We start from the raw sequence: 27,924 nt of genomic DNA on the forward strand, positions 1-27,924 counted from the left end.
CCCTTGTAAGAATCAGTCTGCCAAGCAGGTTGCTCGCTGCCTGTGGAATGACTTTTTCTGTGTGTACGGCTTTCCCAGACGTATACACTCTGATCAAGGAGCCAACTTTGAGAGTCAACTCATTAAGGAGCTCCTGGACATGGCTGGCATCCAGAAATCACACACCACTCCTTACCACCCGATGGGGAATGGTATTGTTGAGCGATACAACAGGACCTTGGGAAACATGATACAGGCTTTGCCCCCTCAATCCAAAGCCAGGTAGCCGCAAATGCTTCAGATGTTGACGTTCTGCTACAATTGCACTGAGCATGAAACAACAGGTTTCGCACCTTTTTTTCTCTTATTTGGGAGAATTCCTCGTCTGCCTGTTGATGTTGTTTTCCAGCATGTTCTCCCTGATGGTGCCGTTGTTGACCACGGTGAATTTGTCACCCATTTGAAGCGTGACCTGTCTGAGGCTGCCCGCATTGCCAGGCAGAACAGCCGTATTGCCCAGGCTCGCCAGGCGAAGAATTATGACCGCAAGGCTAAGGGTGCGCCCCTCTCAGTCGGTGACAGAGTCTTGCTTGCTAATCGTGGTGAGAGAGGAAAGAGGAAGATCGCTGACAAATGGGAATCCACAGTTTTTGAGGTGGCGTCTGTGAAACCTGACATCAATGTGTACCACATCAGAGACCCTGTGACACTCAAGGAAAAAGTTGTTCACCGAAACCTACTACTTCCTGTGAGTTTCATTCCTGCAGGAAATGAGTGCATACCAGTGTCGACCTGCCCCTCGGTTGCGGATAGTGGACAAGGTGAACCAGAACTTCCAGGTGATGTGCAGGATGGTGAGACGAAGACGGTTCGCTGGCTCATGCAGATGGACCAAGCAAGTGACAGGGACTCTGCGGTTGGTCAACCTGGTTGTTCTCTTGGTGCGGCTTTCAGCATCCCAACCTCTGAGGCAGAATCGACTGTGGCCCCGCCTGCTGTGTGTGACCCTTTGGTTTCCCGGTTGCCCTCCCCTGCCCCCTCTATTGAATCTGTTGTGTCCCAGAGTGCCTCCTCGCAGCTTCTGGCGGGAGATGCTCCACATGTCGTTTCCCCTGATCTTGTGACTGACACACGACTGAGTGCAGAGGACCGTGTAGTGCGTACACAGCCACCACCTCTTTGTACTAGATCAGGTAGACCTGTGAAACCTCCAACACGTCTCATTTGTGAGATCAATGAACAACAGGTTGATGATTCAGTGTCGACAGTTGACTCCTTGTTTTCATTTGTGCGAAATATGTTTTCAGGATAGATTACTAGCCGTTTTGCAAATGTGCTGTTACTCAGAACGTTTTGGGCAATACCTGCGTGGAGCAATGTTCACATCATGGAGGTGTATACGGCATCTTTCATATCTGGGTTGGCAGGGGAATTGGCTGCTCTCTTGCTTGCCTTATTCCATATGGAAAGTTTTTTTAACTGACTTGAACTATATTGTGCTCCCACGGTCACACTGTTATGTTTTATGCATTGGAAGTTTCTGTTTTTCTGTTGTCATGCCCCAATTTAGCAGGATTTAGGAGGGGTGTGTGTAACATAGTTAAATAGAGTTGAAGTTAAATCCCGCTAAATGGGACATTGGCGCCACCTACTGTCGAAAAAGTCACCCTGCAATATTCACAAAGGGCAAGGGATTCTGGGTAATCCTCAGAACAATGGAGGATTCCTGCGAGGTAAGGAATGCGCAAATGTCGTGGGGAGGAAAAATCATATCGCAGGCTGTTAAAGTAATACAGTCTGACCCGATTATTTTTGTTGTTTATACATCATTCGTTGCGGGTCATTTCTCCAGTCTTTATGTTGAACTGAGTGCACGTTTATGTGAGATTTCTTTATTGGGAGGAGAGGAAACAAAATGGGAGCATAGTTAGCTAACTCTGTTGTCGCTTTCCCATTTAGGTTTTGTGCTGATTGCCCACGACATTAAAAAGAGAGCATTCTAACCATTGCCTTTTTGTTGTGAATGCAGGTATGTGACTGTGCCACACTGTTTAGAATTTACATTGTTTCATGTACAGATTTAAAATATATTTCTGTATTCCTTTCATTTGGGAAACTTAACATGCAATGTTAATGGTGTTGAAGTTTTTTTCTATTTTGGTTGTATAAATTTACCACTATACGATCACATTGCAAGTGGAAATGTAATCCTCAGAACAATGGAGGATTCCTGCGAGGTTTTGTGCTGATTGCCCACGACATTAAAAAGAGAGCATTCTAACCATTGCCTTTTTGTTGTGAATGCAGACCAGAGAAGACACTACACAGAGGTCACATTTGCAAGCTCCTTAGTTGTATAAAGTGCTTTGAGTGCTCAGATTGATATAAGAACCAGTCTGTTTGGCTGTCAGCATTCACACTGGCGTTTCTCCTGCACACTTTGTTCTCCAGAAACTGTTCTGGTATCCAAACTTGCAGCTTTTTAAGACTACACCACTATTACTGTTCATTCTGTAGCTGTTAAACTTTTTAAAATATTAAACTTGTTATTACTTTTTATTTCCATTCAAATGAATGAAGAAATCTTTAAATCCTCTTTACACCCACCCTACTTTGTAACCTCACTAGTTCAGCATACATACAGTTGGCACTAATAGGGATCATTTCTGTAGCAGAAAATGACCTGTGATTAGATTCATAGATGACCTGCAGATTGTTGGTCTGCTGAACAGGTTTCATGTGAGGCGTGTTCACTCATATTTATCACCTGTGGTTAAACGTGCAGGTCCTCAGCTCCATCAGCATCTATGACACCACCTTGGTCATATAATAAATAATAAATTTATGTTTGTCAGGACTTTCAGCTGATGGGCGGAGTCAGCAGTCAGCTGTGCACGAACACGCAGGATCCAACATGGAGGAGACTCAGTCAGCTTTTATAAGGAATTTATTTCAATATTTCAAGAGTTTCATTTATAACTAATTCATGTCATTATACAACGAGCCGCTCATCAAACTATCTCAACTCTGTGTGAGTGTGTGTGTGTGTGTGTGTGTGTGTGTGTGTGTGTGTGTGTGTGTGTGTGTGTGTGTGTGCATAAATGAGTGTGTGTGTGTGTGTGTCTGTGTGTTTGTGTGTGTGAGTGTGTGTGTGTGTGTGTGCGTGTGTGTGCATAAATGAGTGTGAGTGTGTGTGTGTGTGTGTGAGTTTGTGTGTGTGTGTGCATAAATGAGTGTGTGTGTGAGTGTGTGTGTGTGTGTGTGTGCATAAATGTGTGTGTGTGTGTGTGTGTGTGTGTGTGTGTGTGTGTGTGCGTGTGTGTGCATAAATGAGTGTGAGTGTGTGTGTGTGCATAAATGAGTGTGTGTGTGAGTTTGTGTGTGTGCATAAATGAGTGTGTGTGTGTGTGTGTGTGTGTGTGTGTGTGTGTGTGTGTGTGTGTGTGTGTGTGTGTGAGGCAGGCTAATCAATACTCAGATTTAATGATACATCAGTGTTTCTGTCAGTGCTCACAAACTAACGTGACCTCAGGTGACCCCGCTGAGTGCACGTATGTGTGATGATATTACATCATCTATAAGTAGGATTACTTTCATTATAATAATTATTATTATTCACACGACCCTGATATTCAGTCTGGGAAACCCCGCTGGAACCCATCTACACCCAAAGCACTGTGGGTAACAGAGTCCTGTGAGCGGGACACATGCCCCGCCCCCTGATGCTACCCCAACCTCAAGCTTTAGCTCCGCCTTCCCCTCAGCAGGGTAATTTCACAGTCTCCACCCTGCCATCTGAGCAGGGAATCATGGGTATTGTAGTCAAGCACAGACCCACAGGCAGCATGTGTGGCCTGGATCAGCTGAGACTTGTGGGTAATGTAGTCCTTCTGTGCTGTAGACATTTGTGGGTGGAGTTTATCCATCACCACAACTGGGAAGTGTTGGTGCTGCAGTCCAGACGTTTTTGCTTAAAAATGGAAGTGTTTCAATCCAAACTGTCCATCAGGAGGGGATTATGGGAGCTGTAGTCCATATGAGGGCAGTTCAGTGTTCAGCCAAGAAGGATTGTGTGCGTTTAGGTCAAGACAGAGGATTGTGGGTCATGTAGTCCAGCATAAAGTTGTTGCAGTCAAAACCAAGGAGGATTGTGGGTGCTTTAGTGGAAGCAGGGGGAAAGACAGGGAGTTGCAGTACAAACACAATGCGGTTTGAGGAGTTGTAGTCAAAACAAAGGGTGGTTTTAGGAGTTGTAGTCCAAACACAGTGCGGTTTGAGGAGTTGTAGTCCAAACAAAGGGTGGTTTGAGGAGTTGTAGTCCAAACAAAGGGTGGTTTGAGGAGTTGTAGTCCAAACAAAGGGTGCTTTGAGGAGTTGTAGTCCAAACACAGTGCGGTTTGAGGAGTTGTAGTCCAAACAAAGGGTGCTTTGAGGAGTTGTAGTCCAAACAAAGGGTGGTTTGAGGAGTTGTAGTCCAAACAAAGGGTGCTTTGAGGAGTTGTAGTCCAAACACAGTGCGGTTTGAGGAGTTGTAGTCCAAACAAAGGGTGCTTTGAGGAGTTCTAGTCCAGGCAGAGGAGGACAGTAGCAGATGAAGTGTGGAAAGGGAGGGCGTGGGGGTGTAGAGGTGCAGGCAGAGGAGGATTGTGGGTGTTGTAGTCCAGTGGTTGTTTGTTACTTTAAGCCCTGAAATAGACTGTGTGTTTGAGCCCCATCGTTTATTTACAGTCACACAAGTCTGTATGTACACTACACACCAACACGTGCACACTCACACACACACACACACACGCACACACCATCTTCACATCACACAAACCAATAAATAAATAGATAAATAAATAAATAAATAGCATGATATAAATACTTCAGTACCAGGGGCCCGTTCTTCGTACCTCGCTAAGTAAGTTAGCTGGATTAGATTGTTGACGATTTCGCGTGATCTTGGATCGTTCGGTTCCCCGAAGCTCATCCGGGACTTGCTGTCATAGCAACAGAGCCGTAAGCGTAAACCTGCTCGGGAGCAGGTTTACTTTATGTAAACAGGATTAGATCGCGGCCACGCAGGTATGTCCGCTTCATTTATACGAAAGCAACAGCGATATTCCACCACTGTTTCACCATAAATAAATAACATCAATGTAACCAAAGATAATGCAGCACTTGATCCTTGTATTGATGTCACACAGATACATACAGGTCATTTCCTAAAAAAGGGAAATGTACTATTAACATTCTATTACATGTATGTGATTATTACAGATGTAATTCATAGTTCAGAGTAGTAATTGTAAATTACTTCGTGTAATCAAGATGAGAGACCACGGCTATAAAAGCCAAGGTGGATTTGGGAAGTCTGTCGCAGCCATGTCCTGTCTGTATACGCGAGCCACCCATTGCGGAAGGTGCAAGATTGATAAGGAGAGTCCTCAGAATCCAGCGTATATTGCGGGATAGACAGGATCCTTTAGCTCAGCGCGACAGTGTGCTCATTGAGAGATATCGATATTCCCGTGAGGGTATTATTCACTTAACCAACTTGTTGACGAGGGGGTGCAGGACCACCACCTGTCTTTTTTTTGCTCTGCCCTTTTCTTGGTTGCTGTTATGAACAAACAAACAGATTATTCCAGGGTCTCTTTCCAAGAGACTAAAAGCAATATAAGTGATAAATATTACCATTCTGTAGAATATTCTTATATTTCACTTTTACTTGTTCCCATGTTCTAGTGGGTCCTTTCGTGGCTCTAATGTGAAAGGGGATATAATATAACAATATAATATAATGTAATATAATATTGGATAATATAGTGTAATATAATAAATCTATAAATAAATAATAAAGTGACTGAATAGTGGTATTGTCATGCGCTTTGGGTGCCTTGAAAAGCGCTATATAAACCCACTCCATTATTATTGTTATTATTAAATTACTTACGAGTTTGATTTGTCAGCAACTTCCTGCCAGCCCTCTCTCCTTGCTTTTGCAGCCTTTGCAGCGTTCCCTTGCGTTTTAATTAAACTCTGAAACTCCTGAAACCCCTCACTCAAGAGTTCTTGCTCTGCTGCCGGAAAATACCGAACGCGCTCCTTCGACATTTTCACCGACCAATCAGCGGGTTGCCGATCAATGTTTCTACTATCAATGCGTAGCCCCTTTTACGACACCCAGTGATGTCACATTACTGCGTCCAGCTGTACTAATCGTCAACAACAGGTGTGTTCGGGGAACCGGATTAGCGAGCTCACGGTTAGCGCGATGGTTTTGTCTTGGATGTGTCATTTGATCTTGGATGTAGTGAGCGACGTACGAAGAACGGGCCCCAGGTCTACAGGCTCTGATTCATCATATACTGATAATAAACCAATCAGTGTGAGTCTGTCCTCCTCTCAGATTAAAAACATCCTGATCCATCAGTGCGTGCGCCCGTCACCCTCCCAGAGAAGAAAACAAAAACCCGCTGGAGGGAGGGAGGAGCCTGGGCGTGACGTTAACAGCAGTTCCCGTGAAGACAGTCGGCCAATCAGAGCCTGTCGCGTGCGGGGACCCAGATGTAGGGTCCGCTCTGCTCCTCGATGACCACTTTGACGTGGTGGTAGACTTCCTCGAAGCTGTCGCCGTGCACGATGGCTGGAAGACAGGCAAAGATGGCATCAAACCCCGAGACGCTCGTACGTTTCACACGTGAACGCTCGTGAACTTAATCGTTGTTTTACCTGTGAAGCACTCCAGGAAGTCCTGCTCCAGCTTGATGGCTCGATCCAGAGCTTTCCTCGCCTGCTCCTCCGACAGGCGCTTGTTCAAGTCCCTGCACCAGTGTCACACGTGTTAATTCTCACAGCGACATGAAATGCTCTGTGGCTCCGCCCACATAACCACAACACTTTGAATCAAATCTTTAAAAAAAATTTTATTTAAAATTTTAATTAATTTTCTTTTAAAAAATAATTAAAATTTTAAATAAAATTTTTTTTATGTCATTCAATTACAATTTTCTTTTAAAAAATGTAATTGAATGACATTTGAGATTTTCATGTTTGAACTTTAATTTACTTTAAGAATCAAAAATTAAGAACCTCCCTGATTCGCAACCTGTGGTGTTGGGGGCTTTTTGTCCCTGGTAGGGTCTCCCGTGGGGGCCCAGCTGGGCACCCACACTAGAGTCTGTGGATGAGGCACAACTCGTCTATCACCAGGTGGCAGAAGTCAGAATCCCATCTCTGCTTTTGCAGACCTCTGTCTGTTACTGGATCTGGGAGGTTGGTCTGATTTGACCTTTATGGGCGGAGTCAGAGAGCAGTTTGATCTGACCTCATGATTTTACGTGACGTGTACTGTGACGTGTACTGCCCCGCCTCGATGAAGCGGTGCGACTGGATGTCCCGCTCCATCTGTTCCCGTGACGCCACAAAGTGGTAGTCCCGCCCATCCACCTCGTAGTCCCTGCGAGGGCGAGTTGTATCTGTGAGAGAGAGCGAGGCACACATTAGAAACCTGTCTGTTCAGTTCCTGTTTGCCCACCTGTAGGCGGAGCCTTACGGGGAACGCAGGAGCCGAACTTGTCGGGGAACTCGGACAGCAGGTCGTCGTTGACGCGGTCTTTGGTGGGTCCCAGGATGATGATGGGGCGGGCATAGTCCACTGAACACACACACAGAGGTCATGTGACCCACAGTCAGAGGCGGGAACAGTTTGATTTAGAGTCTGGGGGTCAAAGGTTACTGGTGACACTGACCTTCAATCTGAGTGATGAGCTCGTAGCTGTGAACGAAGCCTTCTCTACCTGCAAGAAGAAGAAACACCTGAAAACACAGGAAGTGACATCATACGAAGATCTGACCCATGACGGGGACATGATGATGAGGAGGGTCTGAGGTTACATGAACCCTCAGTTTGACTGAGTCACGTGGTTAGAAGTGAGAGAGGTCAGAGGTCACTTCCTGTCTGAAGGTTCCTGTGATGCTGTGATGAGGTCAGAGCTGATGGACGTCTCTGTGTTTTTGTGTTTCTGAGTCTGAGTGACTTCCTCTGGATCCTCGCAGAGGAGAAAACAGGAAGTAGATACTTCCACTTCCTGTCTCTTCAGCACAGGCTGCAGGTTTTATTTAACTTCCTCACACTGAACATGGAGCTTCGATGAATGACCTCTGACCTCTTCCTGTTCCTGAGCTCTCAGGTTCCTCCTCACTGATCATCAGGAGGTCAAACTATCATCACAGGAGTGTGTGTGGAGGAGTCACTGATGAATAACCACGCCTCCTCCTCCTCCTGTGTGTGTGTTATTATTTTACCTTTGCTCTTAATCCGTGACCACTCCTTCCTCTCCACTCTGAAACACACACACACACACTGGTTTCATTGTGTATTATTGAATTTATCTTACAGTATAAAGCACCCTGAGGTGGCAGTCAGTGTGTGTGTGCAGCATTCACTGACCTGTGTGTGTGTGTGTGTGTGTGTGTGCAGCATTCACTGACCTGTGTGTGTGTGTGTGTGTGTGTGTGTGTGTGTGTGTGCAGCATTCGCTGACCTGTGTGTGTGTGTGTGTGTGTGTGTGTGTGTGTGCAGCATTCGCTGACCTGTGTGTGTGTGTGTGTGTGCAGCATTCACTGACCTGTGTGTGTGTGTGTGTTTGTGTGCAGCATTCACTGACCCGTGTGTGTGCAGCATTCACTGACCTGTGTGTGTGTGTGTGTGTGTGTGCAGCATTCACTGACCTGTGTGTGTGTGTGTGTGTGTGTGCAGCATTCACTGACCTGTGTATGTGTGTGTGTGTGTGTGCAGCATTCACTGACCTGTGTGTGTGTGTGTGTGTGTGCAGCATTCGCTGACCTGTGTATGTGTGTGTGTGTGTGCAGCTTTCACTGACCTGTGTGTGTGTGCAGCATTCGCTGACCTGTGTGTGTGTGTGTGTGTGTGTGTGTGCAGCATTCACTGACCTGTGTGTGTGTGTGTGTGTGTGTGCAGCATTCACTGACCTGTGTATGTGTGTGTGTGTGTGTGCAGCATTCGCTGACCTGTGTGTGTGTGTGTGTGTGCAGCATTCGCTGACCTCTGTGTGTGTGTGTGTGCAGCATTCACTGACCTGTGTGTGTGTGTGTGTGTGCAGCATTCACTGACCTGTGTGTGTGTGTGTGTGTGCAGCATTCACTGACCTGTGTGTGTGTGTGTGTGTGTGCAGCATTCACTGACCTGTGTATGTGTGTGTGTGCAGCATTCGCTGACCTGTGTGTGTGTGTGTGTGTGTGCAGCATTCACTGACCTGTGTGTGTGTGTGTGTGTGCAGCATTCACTGACCTGTGTGTGTGTGTGTGTGTGTGCAGCATTCGCTGACCTGTGTGTGTGTGTGTGTGTGCAGCATTCGCTGACCTGTGTGTGTGTGTGTGTGTGTGTGTGTGCAGCATTCGCTGACCTGTGTGTGTGTGTGTGTGTGTGTGTGTGTGCAGCATTCGCTGACCTGTGTGTGTGTGTGTGTGCAGCATTCGCTGACCTGTGTGTGTGTGTGTGTGTGCAGCATTCACTGACCTGTGTGTGTGTGTGTGTGTGTGCAGCATTCGCTGACCTGTGTGTGTGTGTGTGTGCAGCATTCGCTGACCTGTGTGTGTGTGTGTGTGTGTGTGTGTGTGTGTGCAGCATTCACTGACCTGTGTGTGTGTGTGTGTGTGTGTGTGCAGCATTCACTGACCTGTGTGTGTGTGTGTGCAGCATTCACTGACCTGTGTGTGTGTGTGTGTGTGTGTGTGTGTGTGTGTGTGTGTGTGTGTGTGCAGCATTCGCTGACCTGTGTGTGTGTGTGTGTGTGTGCAGCATTCACTGACCTGTGTGTGTGTGTGTGTGTGTGTGTGTGTGTGCAGCATTCGCTGACCTGTGTGTGTGTGTGTGTGTGTGCAGCATTCACTGACCTGTGTATGTGTGTGTGTGTGTGTGTGTGTGTGTGTGCAGCTTTCACTGACCTGTGTGTGTGTGCAGCATTCGCTGACCTGTGTGTGTGTGTGTGTGTGTGTGTGTGCAGCATTCGCTGACCTGTGTGTGTGTATGTGTGTGTGTGTGTGCAGCATTCACTGACCTGTGTATGTGTATGTGTGTGTGTGTGTGCAGCATTCGCTGACCTGTGTGTGTGTATGTGTGTGTGTGTGTGCAGCATTCACTGACCTGTGTGTGTGTGTGTGTGTGTGTGTGTGTGTGTGTGCAGCATTCGCTGACCTGTGTGTGTGTGTGTGTGTGTGTGTGTGTGCAGCATTCACTGACCTGTGTGTGTGTGTGTGTGTGTGTGTGTGTGTGTGTGCAGCTTTCACTGACCTGTGTGTGTGTGTGTGTGTGTGTGTGTGTGTGTGTGTGCAGCATTCGCTGACCTGTGTGTGTGTGTGTGTGTGTGTGTGTGTGTGTGTGTGTGTGTGTGTGTGTGTGTGTGCAGCATTCACTGACCTGTGTGTGTGTGTGTGTGTGCAGCATTCACTGACCTGTGTGTGTGTGTGTGTGTGTGCAGCATTCGCTGACCTGTGTGTGTGTGTGTGTGTGTGTGTGTGCAGCATTCACTGACCTGTGTGTGTGTGTGTGTGTGTGTGTGTGTGTGCAGCATTCACTGACCTGTGTGTGTGTGTGTGTGTGCAGCTTTCACTGACCTGTGTGTGTGTGTGTGTGTGTGCAGCATTCACTGACCTGTGTGTGTATGTGTGTGTGTGTGTGTGTGCAGCTTTCACTGACCTGTGTGTGTGTGTGTGTGTGTGTGCAGCATTCACTGACCTGTGTGTGTGTGTGTGTGTGTGTGTGTGTGCAGCATTCACTGACCTGTGTGTGTGTGTGTGTGTGTGTGCAGCATTCACTGACCTGTGTGTGTGTGTGTGTGCAGCATTCGCTGACCTGTGTGTGTGTGTGTGTGTGTGTGTGTGTGCAGCATTCACTGACCTGTGTGTGTATGTGTGTGTGTGTGTGTGTGCAGCTTTCACTGACCTGTGTGTGTGTGTGTGTGTGTGTGCAGCATTCACTGACCTGTGTGTGTGTGTGTGTGTGTGTGTGTGTGCAGCATTCACTGACCTGTGTGTGTGTGTGTGTGTGTGTGCAGCATTCGCTGACCTGTGTGTGTGTGTGTGTGCAGCATTCGCTGACCTGTGTGTGTGTGTGTGTGTGTGTGCAGCATTCACTGACCTGTGTGTGTGTGTGTGTGTGTGTGCAGCATTCGCTGACCTGTGTGTGTGTGTGTGTGTGTGTGTGTGTGTGCAGCATTCACTGACCTGTGTGTGTGTGTGTGTGTGTGTGTGTGTGCAGCATTCACTGACCTGTGTATGTGTGTGTGTGCAGCATTCACTGACCTGTGTGTGTGTGTGTGTGTGTGTGTGTGCAGCATTCACTGACCTGTGTGTGTGTGTGTGTGTGTGTGTGCAGCATTCACTGACCTGTGTGTGTGTGTGTGTGTGTGTGTGTGTGTGTGTGTGTGTGTGCAGCATTCGCTGACCTGTGTGTGTGTGTGTGTGTGTGCAGCATTCACTGACCTGTGTGTGTGTGTGTGTGTGTGTGTGTGTGTGTGTGTGTGCAGCATTCACTGACCTGTGTGTGTGTGTGTGTGTGTGTGTGTGTGTGTGTGTGTGCAGCTTTCACTGACCTGTGTGTGTGTGCAGCATTCGCTGACCTGTGTGTGTGTGTGTGTGTGTGTGTGTGCAGCATTCACTGACCTGTGTATGTGTGTGTGTGTGTGTGTGTGCAGCATTCGCTGACCTGTGTGTGTGTATGTGTGTGTGTGTGTGCAGCATTCACTGACCTGTGTGTGTGTGTGTGTGTGTGTGTGTGTGTGTGTGCAGCATTCGCTGACCTGTGTGTGTGTGTGTGTGTGTGTGTGTGTGTGCAGCTTTCACTGACCTGTGTGTGTGTGTGTGTGTGTGTGTGTGTGTGTGCAGCTTTCACTGACCTGTGTGTGTGTGTGTGTGTGTGTGTGTGTGTGTGTGTGTGTGCAGCATTCGCTGACCTGTGTGTGTGTGTGTGTGTGTGTGTGTGTGTGTGTGTGTGTGTGTGTGTGTGCAGCATTCACTGACCTGTGTGTGTGTGTGTGTGTGCAGCATTCACTGACCTGTGTGTGTGTGTGTGTGTGTGCAGCATTCGCTGACCTGTGTGTGTGTGTGTGTGTGTGTGTGTGCAGCATTCACTGACCTGTGTGTGTGTGTGTGTGTGTGTGTGTGTGTGCAGCATTCACTGACCTGTGTGTGTGTGTGTGTGTGCAGCTTTCACTGACCTGTGTGTGTGTGTGTGTGTGTGCAGCATTCACTGACCTGTGTGTGTATGTGTGTGTGTGTGTGTGTGCAGCTTTCACTGACCTGTGTGTTTGTGTGTGTGTGTGTGCAGCATTCACTGACCTGTGTGTGTGTGTGTGTGTGTGTGTGTGTGCAGCATTCACTGACCTGTGTGTGTGTGTGTGTGTGTGTGCAGCATTCACTGACCTGTGTGTGTGTGTGTGTGCAGCATTCGCTGACCTGTGTGTGTATGTGTGTGTGTGTGTGTGTGCAGCATTCACTGACCTGTGTGTGTGTGTGTGTGTGTGTGTGTGTGCAGCTTTCACTGACCTGTGTGTGTGTGTGTGTGTGTGTGCAGCATTCACTGACCTGTGTGTGTGTGTGTGTGTGTGTGTGTGCAGCATTCACTGACCTGTGTGTGTGTGTGTGTGTGTGTGCAGCATTCGCTGACCTGTGTGTGTGTGTGTGTGTGTGTGCAGCATTCACTGACCTGTGTGTGTGTGTGTGTGTGTGTGCAGCATTCGCTGACCTGTGTGTGTGTGTGTGTGTGTGTGTGTGTGTGCAGCATTCACTGACCTGTGTGTGTGTGTGTGTGTGTGTGTGTGTGCAGCATTCACTGACCTGTGTATGTGTGTGTGTGCAGCATTCACTGACCTGTGTGTGTGTGTGTGTGTGTGTGTGTGTGCAGCATTCACTGACCTGTGTATGTGTGTGTGTGCAGCATTCACTGACCCGTGTGTGTGCAGCATTTGCTGACCTGTGTGTGTGCAGCATTCGCTGACCTGTGTGTGTGTGTGTGTGTGCAGCATTCACTGACCTGTGTGTGTGTGTGTGTGCAGCATTCACTGACCTGTGTGTGTGTGTGTCGTGTGTGCAGCATTCACTGACCTGTGTGTGTGTGTGTGTGTGTGTGTGTGTGCAGCATTCACTGACCTGTGTATGTGTGTGTGTGCAGCATTCGCTGACCTGTGTGTGTGTGTGTGTGTGTGTTTGTTTTTCGTTTTAGGAGGACAATTTTCAAGACAAATCAAAGAGCTATGAGGACCCTCTGTTACAGGAGGACATTTTGCTGTCCTCATAAAATTGACCTTTTAAAATGGTTTCTGGGCATGTTTTAATACCCAAAAAGTGTTTTTCTCAAAAGTCTTTGTAAACCAAAAACTTGACATATGTTGTATATTTGTGTGTCCGCCACTGCCCCCTGTCGGTTGGAGTTGTCCCTGCATGCCGCACACACAAGCGCGGGAAATTATACACGAGCGCGGGACATTATACACATGGCGCGAAATTGGAAGCTGCGCATGCGCATTTTAACATTACCCATTTAGACCATTGATATTTACATCAATGATTTAGACTGACTGATTGGGCGCTTCTTATTCATCCATCAATTTTGGCAGAGTTTTGACACGCTTTGGAGAAAAGGTAAGAAGGTAATTATAAAACTTTTAAAAGACGGGCGTTCTGACAGACACAGTGCTTCAGAGTAGGCACAGCCGTGGTGAGGCGGCAGGTGAGGGAACGACGAGGTACGGTGGAAAGCATACGGCGGAGAGCGCACCGCGGGGACCGGACCACAACGAGGTGAGGACGGCGGAGCGGGCCGGAGCACGCGGAACGGTTCACGGAGGTCACAGCAACACGCGGGGCGGGGATTCCCGGACTGTCCCAGGGTTATTTTTACCCTGGCCTAATCTCATCACTTGTTTCAAGGTAAGAAATTACACAAGTGTGTGATGTTTCACTGAGTTTGAAAGAAGGCCTTTTTCACGACAAGATCACTTGTTTAATGTAAAATGGCTGCTACTGCTATTAGATGATCTTTGCCCAAATACCAAGGAAACATTGGAAGGCAAATACAAATAAACTCTTGTAGATTTATGAAATTAAATTGAGACAGTATTGGTGTCACTCTGCACACATTTGTTTATAAAATATTGTAAAAAAAAAAAAAAAACCATTTGTTTTGCTCTTATAGTTGTGTTGATGAAGCACATGATTCCTGAGAGATCTAAAGCTTAGTTTGACAGACAGGTTTAGGCTAAGTCAGAGTTAGGCTTTAGTTAAATTAGGACATTTAAGTATCTTTAATATCTGCAAGTGCATGCTTTCTGTTAAAACAACTCAGACATCAGCCTTGTCTGTGTCTGTTATGTGAATGTAATGAAAGCATAGAACTCAATTGAAACAGTTTCAGTATCCATGCTATTAGTGAAATAAGAGAAATTGGGTGGAGCATGTCAGAAACTTGACTTAATCAACACAGGTGGAACACAGTCAAGTTAATCTGCACAAATACAGCCTCGCCCCCATCCATTTATCTGTTAATCAGAATCCCTCCAGCACTCATCACCAAACTAAAATAACCTTAAACTAATAATACGCTAACATGGGGGGGGGGGGGGGGGGGGTGCTTCTCATTCAGCTTTACTAATGCCCTTGTAAGCATAAAGGCTTGAAGTTTTGATGTGGTTTACATTTTTATCTTGATTTCCTTAGCAAATCATGTCACGGAGAACCACTCCCCTTCAGGATGCCATTAATCACATCCTTGCAAGAAGAGACAAGAATTCAATGTTAGAAATCAAATTTATTAATTCAGTTAAAGGTGAGTGACTTTGACACACTGCAGGCTAGACTGAGGGGTTACGCATCACCAGTGGTGACCTGTACAAACATCAATATAAATTCAAATCTAAGGTATTTTAATAATAATTTAGTTATTAGCGAGCCTGGCTATTTATGTTTTCTGCACTTGGACATGTTTTCTTTATTATATATGTAGAATTGAAAAAAAGCACAACATTGCATACTTGCAATTTACAGATATACATATTTAATGAATTGATTATTTGCAGTGCTGCCACGCCTGTGTCTCTAATATGGTTGTGTCTTCAGGTCGTGGCATCTTCACTTTAGCCAATTTCAAACAAGGAGACTTCGTGGTCGAGTATAGAGGGGAGCTTATTGATGCAACTGAAGCTGAACACAGACGTAACCTGTACCCCAGCGCATGTTCAGTCTTCATGTTTGAATTCATATGGAAGCAGAAGACTTTGTGGTAAATTCAAAATGACTGAATGTTTACATTTCTATTGCAAGGTCAGGATTTCTGAAGCAAACATCTCATATTGCTCTTTAACGAGTCCTTACCTCTAGTACCCGGCCCCGTCAGTCCCCAGAATCTATAGAAGGGGGAGTGACGGACCCGTGGAATAGCAGGATCTCATTCTTACTGAGGCTCCGTCATTTCCCGGTGACCCTGTGGTCCCCGGGAACTCGCAGTACTGGGGACTGACGGGACTCCCACATATGCTGAGGGCCCGTTAGTCCCCGTATTCAGCCTGTGTGTGCCTTCTCTAATACACACTCACGGGCGTAATGTACGGGGTTAGAGGGGTAATAATATAAGCCTACATTTTACAGCTAAGACAGTGTGCTCACGCTGCTGTGAAGATTTAAAATATAATATAGAGATAGAGAAAATAATAAGAGAAAATAATAAGAGAAAATTCAAATGGCCAGGGCTGAATGAGCGGCCCTGTGTCTGTGCGCATTTGGCACATGTGGACACGGAGACTCGTGCACTGTTATACTGTGTCCAAAACTACTGTATAATATGTACAATGCCAAAATAGTACATGTCAAGTGTTCTCTGTCTGTGAGGTAGGTAGATGGATGGCTTGATGGATAGGTGAAAAACCTTTCAACACAAAAAATAAAGAACATTTCATTAATCATTCAGATAAATTAAATGCATTATACAGAAGACAAATGAAATAACAAAAATATACACTTCAGTAAAGCCACTTTTGTCTAAACTATCATTTATCCTAGTTTTAGTTTCACATTCATTAGTTTTTGAATCAGAGGTGAGTAATTTCAAACAACAAAGATGAAATAAACTGTGGTCTACCTTACATTTTTTACACTTTCTGTAACAATTACATTTTTAAAGTATACATTTTAGAGTTTACAAATATTTTAATAAAGACTTTAACCAAGGATTTTCTTTTACAAAGAATTATTTTCCTTAAATTAAACCAAACATATTTACACTAGTTTTAAGATTTAACCAAGGATTTGGGGTAATTGCTTTTAGTATTAATTAACATAAGTGTGGGAAACACTATCTACATAAACAGTTTATTCAAACTTAAACATTTATTTTAATATCAATATAATTTTTTAAACTTAAATGCAGTAACTATTTCCCAAAGCATAAATACATTTCCACAATTGAGCTTCCATAGTTCCCAAACATAAGCAGCAAATATGAGTCCAAGCTTACCGATAGCCCGTCTAACTCAAAGTTTTCCTCAAAGTGGATTGTGCTTGGTTTGCTGTCCTCTCAGCATGTCACACTCGGGTCAAATGACTGCTGCATGCATTTTAAGGTCTACTAGGCACGCCCGCCCTTGATTGCTCTAATTCAACTCACCTGGCGGAGCAGTGCGCACCAGGCTGCGCTTAGCTGTAGATTGCACAAGGTCTAATCAGCGGCCACGCGCAAGCAGCAGCACAGAGCAGGTAGTGGGCAAGAGGAGGAAGAGAAGAGTAACAGCCACACCTACTAGGTCAGCGCGACAGTACAACAAAACCACGTTTAAGCTCTAAGCACAAGTAGAAGCGCAAACACTTATCTCAGTCAGAAAGCAACGCGTCCTTGACTGATGGACCCTCTTTAACTTATCAACTATGCATTTAACAACTAAACTTGTATTGGATGTTGTGTTTGTGTTGGTGCTTAAAAATTATAGTATAGTTCATAGGCGTGTCACTATAAATGTTTGTTTAATGTATGTTTCCAAATTTGCAGTATTGATGGAGCACTTGAAGATGGGTCATTTGGGCGACTAGTAAACGATGAACACAGGACACCAAATTGCAGAATGAAGTTGATTGAAGCAGAAGGGAAGCCACATCTCTGCCTTTTTGCACTGAAGGAAATTGCGGCAGGAAGTGAAATTACTTATGACTATGGTGGGAAAGAATGGCCCTGGCGGAAAAAGGTGGGTCATTTAAAAAAAAATTTCCCCCTATGAATTGTTGTTTAAAACTTACATATCTAGATGTCACAATTAGGGCTGCAACTAACGATTATTTCAATAATCGATTAGTTGTCGATTAATCGATTAGTTGTTTCAGCCCTAGTCACAATATTTAAATGTCCTCTTGGTGGTATTCAATCTGGTTTAACTAAATCTTGAATTTGTATGACTTTCCCAAGTGATGATTGCAAGCTTATCTGTTTTGTGTCCCCTCCACAAGTGTGTTTTACTGAGTGGCCACACACTGGAGGTGAAACAGTGAAAGCATCAGTTTGAGCTCAGATGTCATTATGAGGCTGATGGCCAGTGTCCTTGTAAACCTTGGGTTTTTCTGTGTCAGACATATACATGCACCTTTTACTCACAGTCACTTTAGCTTCTTAGTATTGTCTTACTTTGGCTTCACTTAACTAGGTAAGGGTTAATCACTCTGTTTCCTTGCAGTTAGGGTGAGAGTTAGAACTGTATTTAACTGAAGGTGAAACAGAAAATGCTTAACTATGTGTGTGTGTCTGACACAGACAAACTCAAGGTATGTGAGAACACTGTCCTGACATCTGAGCTCAAACTGAGTCTTTCATTGTTTCATCTCCAGTGTTTGGCATACTCAGAAAAACACACGGGTTGAGGGGACACTGGTTAGAAAAGACCACTTGTAGTGGATTAAATACATTTCCACTGTAGCTGCCAGATGTTTACAATATTTGTTCTACTTTTCATACCCAGCTAAAGATCGCAAGCATCCCTTCTGGTCAACAGTGTGTTGCAGAGCCTATTGCCCATGACGTGGAGCACCATGTGATCTCTACAGACTCATTCACAGGTGAGTCCCTGCTTGAGTAAGCACTACCTGTTAAACCCTGGGGTCTTGCAAAGCACTATGTCTCCATGTCTTGTGTTCTCTTCTACAGACAGAGAATTAAGAGCAGAGTGTCAGTCATCTAGACCTACAGCAGACAACTCTGAGCATGAGGTTAGCATGGATTCATCTGTTTACTAAAGATTGTATCAATGTGTAGTTTGGTAAATAGTGTGGTTTGTAAAGATCATGTTTATCAATTGATTACAATTATACTGCATGTGCAGTCTTTAAATCATTGTAAGTACAGGTAGTCATCATTTAACATTGCATTTCCCTCTCAACATCATTTGGGTGTTTTAAGGTTTGACTGAGAGTGTCCCTCTTGATCAGATGGACACTGTACCATTGATGCTTGTTCATCTTTGCATCTTTTTAGGTGCATTCTGTTGGAGGTCAGCGTGGCACTTCTTCTCTGAAAGAGTTAATTGGTGAAGTTGGTGTCCAGTATCAGGAGTTGTCACCCCAAGCGTTCTCAGAAGAACTTACCAGTGGTCAGTTTTGAGTAAATGTTGTTAACTTCTGGCAATGCATGACATGCCTGAAGGTTTGCTGCATGAAAAATGTGCCAGTATTGGGACATTTCTGATGATTCTATAGTGTCTTGATGGATATTTTGAGTAGAATTGTAACAGTCAAGGATGTGAATTGATTGCGTTATGCGTAGATGTGTTTTTTTTGACTTAACGAAAGTCAAGCACTGAATCTCCTTATGTTCCCTTGTACAGAGAGTAAATCGAAAGAGGTGCCACAATCATCCAGAGCTGTGCCTAACGACTCTGCTTGTGAGGTGAGTTGAAATTGACCTTTGTTTTAAAATTGACCAATGGTTAGAAGTGTTATGGTGTTTACATGAAACTCCATTTTGAGTATTTTAGCAAACATCTGGCAGCGGTGGTGGAAATGTCCTCTATTTAGAACAGGAGGTCTTTTCTAACCACAGTGTCCCCTTAACAAGTGTGTTTTACTGAGTGGCCACACACTGGAGGTGAAACAGTGAAAGCATCAGTTTGAGCTCGGATGTCATTATGAGGCTGATGGCCAGTGTCCTTGTAAACCTTGGGTTTTTCTGTGTCAGACATATACATGCACCTTTTACTCACAGTCACTTTAGCTTCTTAGTATTGTCTTACTTTGGCTTCACTTAACTAGGTAAGGGTTAATCACTCTGTTTCCTTGCAGTTAGGGTGAGAGTTAGAACTGTATTTAACTGAAGGTGAAACAGAAAATGCTTAACTATGTGTGTGTGTCTGACACAGACAAACTCAAGGTATGTGAGAACACTGTCCTGACATCTGAGCTCAAACTGAGTCTTTCATTGTTTCATCTCCAGTGTTTGGCATACTCAGAAAAACACACGGGTTGAGGGGACACTGGTTAGAAAAGACCACTTGTAGTGGATTAAATACATTTCCACTGTAGCTGCCAGATGTTTACAATATTTGTTCTACTTTTCATACCCAGCTAAAGATCGCAAGCATCCCTTCTGGTCAACAGTGTGTTGCAGAGCCTATTGCCCATGACGTGGAGCACCATGTGATCTCTACAGACTCATTCACAGGTGAGTCCCTGCTTGAGTAAGCACTACCTGTTAAACCCTGGGGTCTTGCAAAGCACTATGCCTCCATGTCTTGTGTTCTCTTCTACAGACAGAGAATTAAGAGCAGAGTGTCAGTCATCTAGACCTACAGCAGACAACTCTGAGCATGAGGTTAGCATGGATTCATCTGTTTACTAAAGATTGTATCAATGTGTAGTTTGGTAAATAGTGTGGTTTGTAAAGATCATATTTATCAATTGATTACAATTATACTGCATGTACAGTCTTTAAACCATTGTAAGTACAGGTAGTCATCATTTAACATTGCATTTCCCTCTCAACATCATTTGGGTGTTTTAAGGTTTGACTGAGAGTGTCCCTCTTGATCAGATGGACACTGTACCATTGATGCTTGTTCATCTTTGCATCTTTTTAGGTGCATTCTGTTGGAGGTCAGCGTGGCACTTCTTCTCTGAAAGAGTTAATTGGTGAAGTTGGTGTCCAGTATCAGGAGTTGTCACCCCAAGCGTTCTCAGAAGAACTTACCAGTGGTCAGTTTTGAGTAAATGTTGTTAACTTCTGGCAATGCATGACATGCCTGAAGGTTTGCTGCATGAAAAATGTGCCAGTATTGGGACATTTCTGATGATTCTATAGTGTCTTGATGGATATTTTGAGTAGAATTGTAACAGTCAGGGATGTGAATTGATTGCGTTATGCGTAGATGTGTTTTTTTTGACTTAACGAAAGTCAAGCACTGAATCTCCTTGTGTTCCCTTGTACAGAGAGCAAATCGAAAGAGGTGCCACAATCATCCAGAGCTGTGCCTAACGACTCTGCTTGTGAGGTGAGTTGAAATTGACCTTTGTTTTAAAATTGACCAATGGTTAGAAGTGTTATGGTGTTTACATGAAACTCCATTTTGAGTATTTTAGCAAACATCTGGCAGCGGTGGTGGAAATGTCCTCTATTTAGAACAGGAGGTCTTTTCTAACCACAGTGTCCCCTTAACAAGTGTGTTTTACTGAGTGGCCACACACTGGAGGTGAAACAGTGAAAGCATCAGTTTGAGCTCGGATGTCATTATGAGGCTGATGGCCAGTGTCCTTGTAAACCTTGGGTTTTTCTGTGTCAGACATATACATGCACCTTTTACTCACAGTCACTTTAGCTTCTTAGTATTGTCTTACTTTGGCTTCACTTAACTAGGTAAGGGTTAATCACTCTGTTTCCTTGCAGTTAGGGTGAGAGTTAGAACTGTATTTAACTGAAGGTGAAACAGAAAATGCTTAACTATGTGTGTGTGTCTGACACAGACAAACTCAAGGTATGTGAGAACACTGTCCTGACATCTGAGCTCAAACTGAGTCTTTCATTGTTTCATCTCCAGTGTTTGGCATACTCAGAAAAACACACGGGTTGAGGGGACACTGGTTAGAAAAGACCACTTGTAGTGGATTAAATACATTTCCACTGTAGCTGCCAGATGTTTACAATATTTGTTCTACTTTTCATACCCAGCTAAAGATCGCAAGCATCCCTTCTGGTCAACAGTGTGTTGCAGAGCCTATTGCCCATGACGTGGAGCACCATGTGATCTCTACAGACTCATTCACAGGTGAGTCCCTGCTTGAGTAAGCACTACCTGTTAAACCCTGGGGTCTTGCAAAGCACGTTGTCTCCATGTCTTGTGTTCTCTTCTACAGACAGAGAATTAAGAGCAGAGTGTCAGTCATCTAGACCTACAGCAGACAACTCTGAGCATGAGGTTAGCATGGATTCATCTGTTTACTAAAGATTGTATCAATGTGTAGTTTGGTAAATAGTGTGGTTTGTAAAGATCATGTTTATCAATTGATTACAATTATACTGCATGTGCAGTCTTTAAATCATTGTAAGTACAGGTAGTCATCATTTAACATTGCATTTCCCTCTCAACATCATTTGGGTGTTTTAAGGTTTGACTGAGAGTGTCCCTCTTGATCAGATGGACACTGTACCATTGATGCTTGTTCATCTTTGCATCTTTTTAGGTGCATTCTGTTGGAGGTCAGCGTGGCACTTCTTCTCTGAAAGAGTTAATTGGTGAAGTTGGTGTCCAGTATCAGGAGTTGTCACCCCAAGCGTTCTCAGAAGAACTTACCAGTGGTCAGTTTTGAGTAAATGTTGTTAACTTCTGGCAATGCATGACATGCCTGAAGGTTTGCTGCATGAAAAATGTGCCAGTATTGGGACATTTCTGATGATTCTATAGTGTCTTGATGGATATTTTGAGTAGAATTGTAACAGTCAGGGATGTGAATTGATTGCGTTATGCGTAGATGTGTTTTTTTTGACTTAACGAAAGTCAAGCACTGAATCTCCTTATGTTCCCTTGTACAGAGAGTAAATCGAAAGAGGTGCCACAATCATCCAGAGCTGTGCCTAACGACTCTGCTTGTGAGGTGAGTTGAAATTGACCTTTGTTTTAAAATTGACCAATGGTTAGAAGTGTTATGGTGTTTACATGAAACTCCATTTTGAGTATTTTAGCAAACATCTGGCAGCGGTGGTGGAAATGTCCTCTATTTAGAACAGGAGGTCTTTTCTAACCACAGTGTCCCCTTAACAAGTGTGTTTTACTGAGTGGCCACACACTGGAGGTGAAACAGTGAAAGCATCAGTTTGAGCTCGGATGTCATTATGAGGCTGATGGCCAGTGTCCTTGTAAACCTTGGGTTTTTCTGTGTCAGACATATACATGCACCTTTTACTCACAGTCACTTTAGCTTCTTAGTATTTTACTTTTGCTTCATCTAAATAGATTCCCCTCTCTCTAACTCACAAATCTCAGGAATTGAATAGATATGCTTCACTATTTTATCTAAAAAGTAACTCCTATCTCCCTTTCAATCTCTCCTGAAGGATTGGTAGAAAATATGTAAAATGGTCAAACATTATTTTTAATTCGTCATAAAATATTTGGGTAACAATGTTTTATGTTTCATTTCATGTTTTTAATTTTTTCCAGTGTACAATTCATAGGCTGGTATTTGAATCGGTGAAACTTGACAAATGCGGGATATGCCATTCACCTTTGACAGCTATCAGATGGCACGGTCTAAGATGCAAGCGTAAGTGTATTATTTATCTTGTGTTAATTAATGCATTTTTTCACTATACCATAAGTTACCATGAGTCAGGTCTACATTTTCATATGTAAAGAATAAAAAAAATCACTTCAAAGTTTTATCAATTCAAACCATTGCAATGATACACAGTGTAATGGCAGATACTATCACATATCATGCATTTGAGTTTGTCTGCTTAGTGTGGCAGAGAACAGAGAACATACTGTAATAATGTATATTGCCCTCTTACTCTTTGTTGATTAGACTGTTGAACTTTACAACTTTAAATCTTTGTTTCACTCTTTCAACATCAAGCTCATATAAGCTAAATAAGCATCTCACCGCGCGCAAGGCATGCCGGTCCGGGTCAAGGGTCACGACTACCCAGCGTGCATCGTAAACAGTAAACACTGCCGCGTGTGATAGCGATATTGAATATTTTGAGCGTCCTAAAGTCAATGTTTTAAAAGAATTTGGTACGAAACGGGGATACAGTGCTGCTGGGAAGAGAAAGAAAGAATTCGTGGCCCTCGCTTGGGCGTTTTCACTACAAAAAGCCCCTATAGTTTTAACAAAACAGCAGGAGTGGGAGGCTATGCTACCTTGGATATAAGTCTCTGCTCGAGATCGAGACTGACAGTTGTCAGATGACAATTCCAGATCCCTTAGAGCTGAGGGAAGGTTGGTACAATGAATCAACAGCTGCAAATAAACTTTCACTTTCAAAGCCTCATATTCGGAGCCATCAGCCTCTGTGGTGCCCGGAGACGCTCGTGCGGGGTTTGGCCACTGACGTCTGGCAACCCTGGCACAGCACTTCCCCGTAGGCCTATATCCATGGATGTATTAAAAGAACCAAGCCTATATCTGACGGAGAAGTATAATTCAGCCTTTACATCGTGGGTAGTGGTGTACTCTGACCCGGCCGCGTCGTGCATGCGTACTGACAATGCTGATTTAGCTTATTTGTGATGTTACAATGCAAAAACCACAGTTCCTGATTTGATCTGTTATATAAAGATAAAGCAAAATGCACAAATGTTTAATTATATTTAAGAGAGTATCAACATGTATGAAGTAAACTGCCCTCAAGTCTGTTTGTCATTCTGTAATTACACATATACACACAAACTTGGAAGATGATATTTGATGATAATAAACCCTTTGAGTAAACATTGCATCAAACTTGCAAACTTCTTACAATGTCAATATAGGAAGCCCAATAAGGTACTGGGTCTGATTAATCCAGACCTATTCCAATAGATCAATCAGGCAATTTGCAATACAAATGCTTGATGGTGTCTCTACACATTTTCAATGACTTTTTAGTAGAAGTCCTTTTCATCTCAATCCTTATTAATTAATGTAGGATAAACATTTTAGCTTTTCTGTTTCTCATTAGATCGTATGTATGTATGTCTGTCTGTCTGTCTGTCTGTCTGTCAATTAGTCTGTTTTTAAAATAACAATGTTTTATATCTCAAATCTGATGAAAAAATTTATTATTAGGATGATTCAGTATATCATATTCATAAGTTTAAAATGTGTCTTAAACTTAAAAAAAAAAATCTGCTTTTTATTCTGAATTATGCGTTGGTTTTAAATTCACTTTATGCTTGTTTATATTTAGTGGTCTTCGTGAATATAATTTGTGATGTGTGGGATCGCTACTTTTTAAATTATAACTTAATGAATCATCGGTTGTTGTCTAATGCTGTGGTTTCTTTGTATTTGTAGAATGCCGTTGTGTGTGGCATAAGATCTGCCTCCAGACATCTTCAGAAGACTGGGATATGTCCGACGTAAGTGTACAGTGAAATTCAACCTGGAAAGACTCAGATACGGAGAAAGAATTAGACATGCTTTATTGAACATTAAATATTTGGCGGTCAGACCCCGGCGGGAAAACTGTTGATAAAAGCATTGCTGATTGAAGTAGGAGGTCTTCCCCTGGGGTCTGGACACTGGTGGTGGTATGGAGGCAGGGGGCAAGCATGGGGGTGCAGGGGTGGTGGAGGGATGCGAAAACGCTGAGAGGCCGAGCTATGGGTGAAAGAGCTTAAATGCCCGGATGCTGAATGGAGGCATAGGTGCGAGGGAGCTCCGGATTGGCTGCGCCGGAGTGAGCAGCTGAAGGGAGTTGAGATGATGATGATGATGATGGAGATGATGTGCAGGTGTTTCTCCCAGGTTGAATTTACGCAGGCTTCATTATAATATAGTTAATATTGACGTAGATGCAGTTCGTGAAGATTGCCACATGTTGCTTGCTCTTCCTTTTTCTTTCATCACAAAATTATAAGGATAATCAGTTTTGTAAGTGTTGTCTCAGATAGAGAATTGAAAGCAGAGAGATTTTGGACTGGATAGAGTGTAGAAGTTATGTGAGAGAGGCCAGAAATAAACACATTGTAAAAATATTACTTAGATTTTATTATAATCCTTTGTAAAAAAAAACAAACAAAAAAAAAAACAGTTTCATACAATCTAGTCTCAAAGGTTTTACAAATTTTGATCTGTGGGGGTCATTGTGGGAGGGGCTCCGGGACCAGGTTAGGGCTGGTGTCTTAGTTTTTTTTGTTTTGTGTTTGTTTTTTTTGTTAATGTCATTGTTCAAAAAATATAAATTGGATATTAGAAATGGGACAAATATCAAAAAAGTACTGAATCGATCACAGATTGCAAATTGATCAAGCAGAATCAAAATACTTGCACAAAATACATATCTGCTGCACATTTTCTTCTTTAAATCAGGAGGTATTTCTTAGTACTTTTAAGACATCTAGAGACTTTGGTTTACGTCCCGAGCTCTGTGACGTGAACAATTTAGCATTTATCCTTCCCATGTTTATTTCTGTTATTTAATCTATGCTGTATCTACGAACAGGGTGATGTCTCATCTGATGAAGAATACATCCCAAATTCTGCATCAGATTCAGAAAGCTCAGGAACAGAGTTGTCTATTGAGTTACCTGGACCATCAAAAAACTCCCATGCTGCTAGCATGCCTGATTTATGCGTTACTTTTGCTGAAAAAGAACAGACCATGGATGTTAAGAACAACTTTGAGCACATTTTGAATGATCTTGAAACTACTGATGATCTTCATCCCGACCAAGAACCAGACAGCTCAGAGTCATGCCAGCAGAAAACAAAAGATGCATGTAGCGAAAAGAGTACTGTGGATATTAGCCAAAATGAATCCCCAACCAAGTCAACAAAATTAATCAAAAGCACAGTCAATTTTTGTTTTGTGTGTGGAAAACCTCAAACAAAATTTGCACGTCATCTGGAGACGCATGTAAATGAAAATGCTGAAGTCGCCCAGGTGCTTCAGTTACCCAAATCATCAAAGGACAGAAAAGTTCATCTTGAAAGGTTACGAAACCTTGGTAACTTCAAGCACAACTCTGCTGTTAAAACCACAGGATCAGGTTGTCTTAAAGTGAAAAGGATCTCAAAAAAGAGCAGCAGCAGCGCTGAGACATACGAGTACTGCTTATACTGTAAGGGTATGATATCCAGAAAAGAAGTTTCTCGGCATATGAAAAGATGTGCTTTAAGACCAGAGAATAATGCTGAAGAGAAGCTGAAAGATAGAGTCTTTGGTATAGCATCTACTCAATCCACAATGTCTCAGCCAATTTCAAGTGAACTCTACTCAGTACTGGGCAAGATGCACAAGGATGATGTGTCTAGTGCAATAAGGAATGATCATTATATTATGCAGTTGGCTCAGTCTCTTTTTAATAAGCATGGAAGTGACAGATCAAAGCATGAGTATATAAGACAGAAAGTAAGGGAACTTGGGAGATTACTTGTGACTTTGCGTCACACAACAAGAATCCATAATATGGAAGAGGCAATAAAACCAGCCAACTTCTTTATTCTTACTAATGCTGTCAAGAGAGTTTCAGGTTTTGATACTGAAACCAGCACATTCAAAGCCCCAAGTTTGGCCCTGAAGCTTGGACATTCTCTCAGAAAAATAAGTGATATTATCATGTGTCGTGCTCTCATGGAAGAGGATCAAGAGGCGATCGATTCAATCAGGAGGTTTCACACACTTCATGAAACAAAGTGGTCTGAATTAGTTTCCCATTCAGCCTTATCAAACCTGAGTGAGGCAAAATACAACAAGGTCGACAGCCTTCCACTGACCAGAGATGTTCAGAAGCTGCAGTTATATCTTGGTCAGCAAGTGGAATCAGCTAGGGAGAAACTAGGTGATAACCCAACAGCAGGAACTTATGCAGCACTAGCAAAGGTGATCCTTTGTCAAGTGATTTTGTTCAATAGGAGGAGGGAAGGTGAAGTAGCACGTATGACTGTCAAAAATTTTGAAGATCGTGACATGTCCAAACTAAACGATGACATCAGCTCTGGGCTTACAGAAGTTGAGAAAAGGCTTTGCCAACAGTTTGCCAGAGTGGAACTGAAGGGGAAAAAAGGACGAAAGGTGGCTGTGATCCTGACTTCTGATATGACCAATAACCTGTCACTCCTCGTTAGTAAGAGGAAAGAGTGCGGGGTATCTGAAAACAATATGTACCTTTTCGCCATTCCTTGTAGTGATGGTCACTACAGAGGGCAGTTTGGTCAGTTTGCAGATGCTTGCGGAGCTGAACATCCTCAGAACCTCAGATCAACTAACCTTCGCAAACAGATTGCCACGATAAGCCAAGTCATGAACTTGAAAGATAATGAACTAGACCAGCTGGCCGATTTCCTCGGCCATGACATTAGGGTCCATAGAGAATACTATCGACTGCCCCAATCAACAATTCAGCTGGCTAAGATCTCCAAGTTGCTCATGGCCATGGAGAAGGGAACTGTGAAGGATATTCAAGGAAAAACTCTGGATGAAATTGGTGGTATGCATGGTTTATATGTTGTTAAATCGGCTTGGTGTTTGTGAATATGGTTGGTCTAATAACATTTTTTCAATTTTATAGATGACATAGATGGGATGGCTACTGGATCACAGCAACTCCCTGATGCTTCCACATTGCGAGGTACTGAAATTATTGTATTCTGTGTTATAGACTTTGTAGTTGTATTGATAAAATATTTAAAATTTACATTTTTATATATTTAGATAATGTTATTGCAGTTCTGTTTGTACTTTGCTGTGTAGTTAATACCATTTACAGTGAGGAAAGT

General features: G+C 43.5%; 1 protein-coding gene across 5 annotated transcripts; it reads left to right on the forward strand.

Moving 5' to 3' along the window:
- The first annotated feature begins 13,179 nt into the window (after positions 1 to 13,179).
- Positions 13,180 to 27,909, forward strand: LOC113029369 (uncharacterized). 5 transcript variants are annotated; one of them, XM_026180206.1, is made up of 20 exons: positions 13,180 to 13,914; positions 14,701 to 14,809; positions 15,100 to 15,262; positions 17,021 to 17,213; positions 17,979 to 18,075; positions 18,164 to 18,225; positions 18,491 to 18,605; positions 18,840 to 18,901; positions 19,576 to 19,672; positions 19,761 to 19,822; positions 20,088 to 20,202; positions 20,437 to 20,498; positions 21,173 to 21,269; positions 21,358 to 21,419; positions 21,685 to 21,799; positions 22,034 to 22,095; positions 22,662 to 22,764; positions 24,499 to 24,563; positions 25,649 to 27,635; positions 27,717 to 27,908. In XM_026180206.1, exons 2-20 carry the CDS (start codon positions 14,707 to 14,709, stop codon positions 27,857 to 27,859), a joined length of 3,765 nt encoding a protein of 1,254 aa, XP_026035991.1. In that variant the 5' UTR covers positions 13,180 to 13,914; positions 14,701 to 14,706; the 3' UTR covers positions 27,860 to 27,908. The 5 variants fall into 5 exon arrangements, with proteins under 5 accessions (XP_026035991.1, XP_026035994.1, XP_026035990.1 ...); XM_026180205.1 differs by lacking the exon at positions 13,180 to 13,914 and having other exon boundaries at positions 14,610 to 14,809; XM_026180207.1 differs by lacking the exon at positions 13,180 to 13,914 and having other exon boundaries at positions 14,610 to 14,809; positions 25,649 to 27,776.
- Positions 27,910 to 27,924: the final 15 nt, after the last annotated feature.

Source organism: Astatotilapia calliptera, chromosome 9, assembly GCF_900246225.1.
Source record: "Astatotilapia calliptera chromosome 9, fAstCal1.2, whole genome shotgun sequence".
NCBI lineage: Eukaryota > Metazoa > Chordata > Actinopteri > Cichliformes > Cichlidae > Astatotilapia > Astatotilapia calliptera.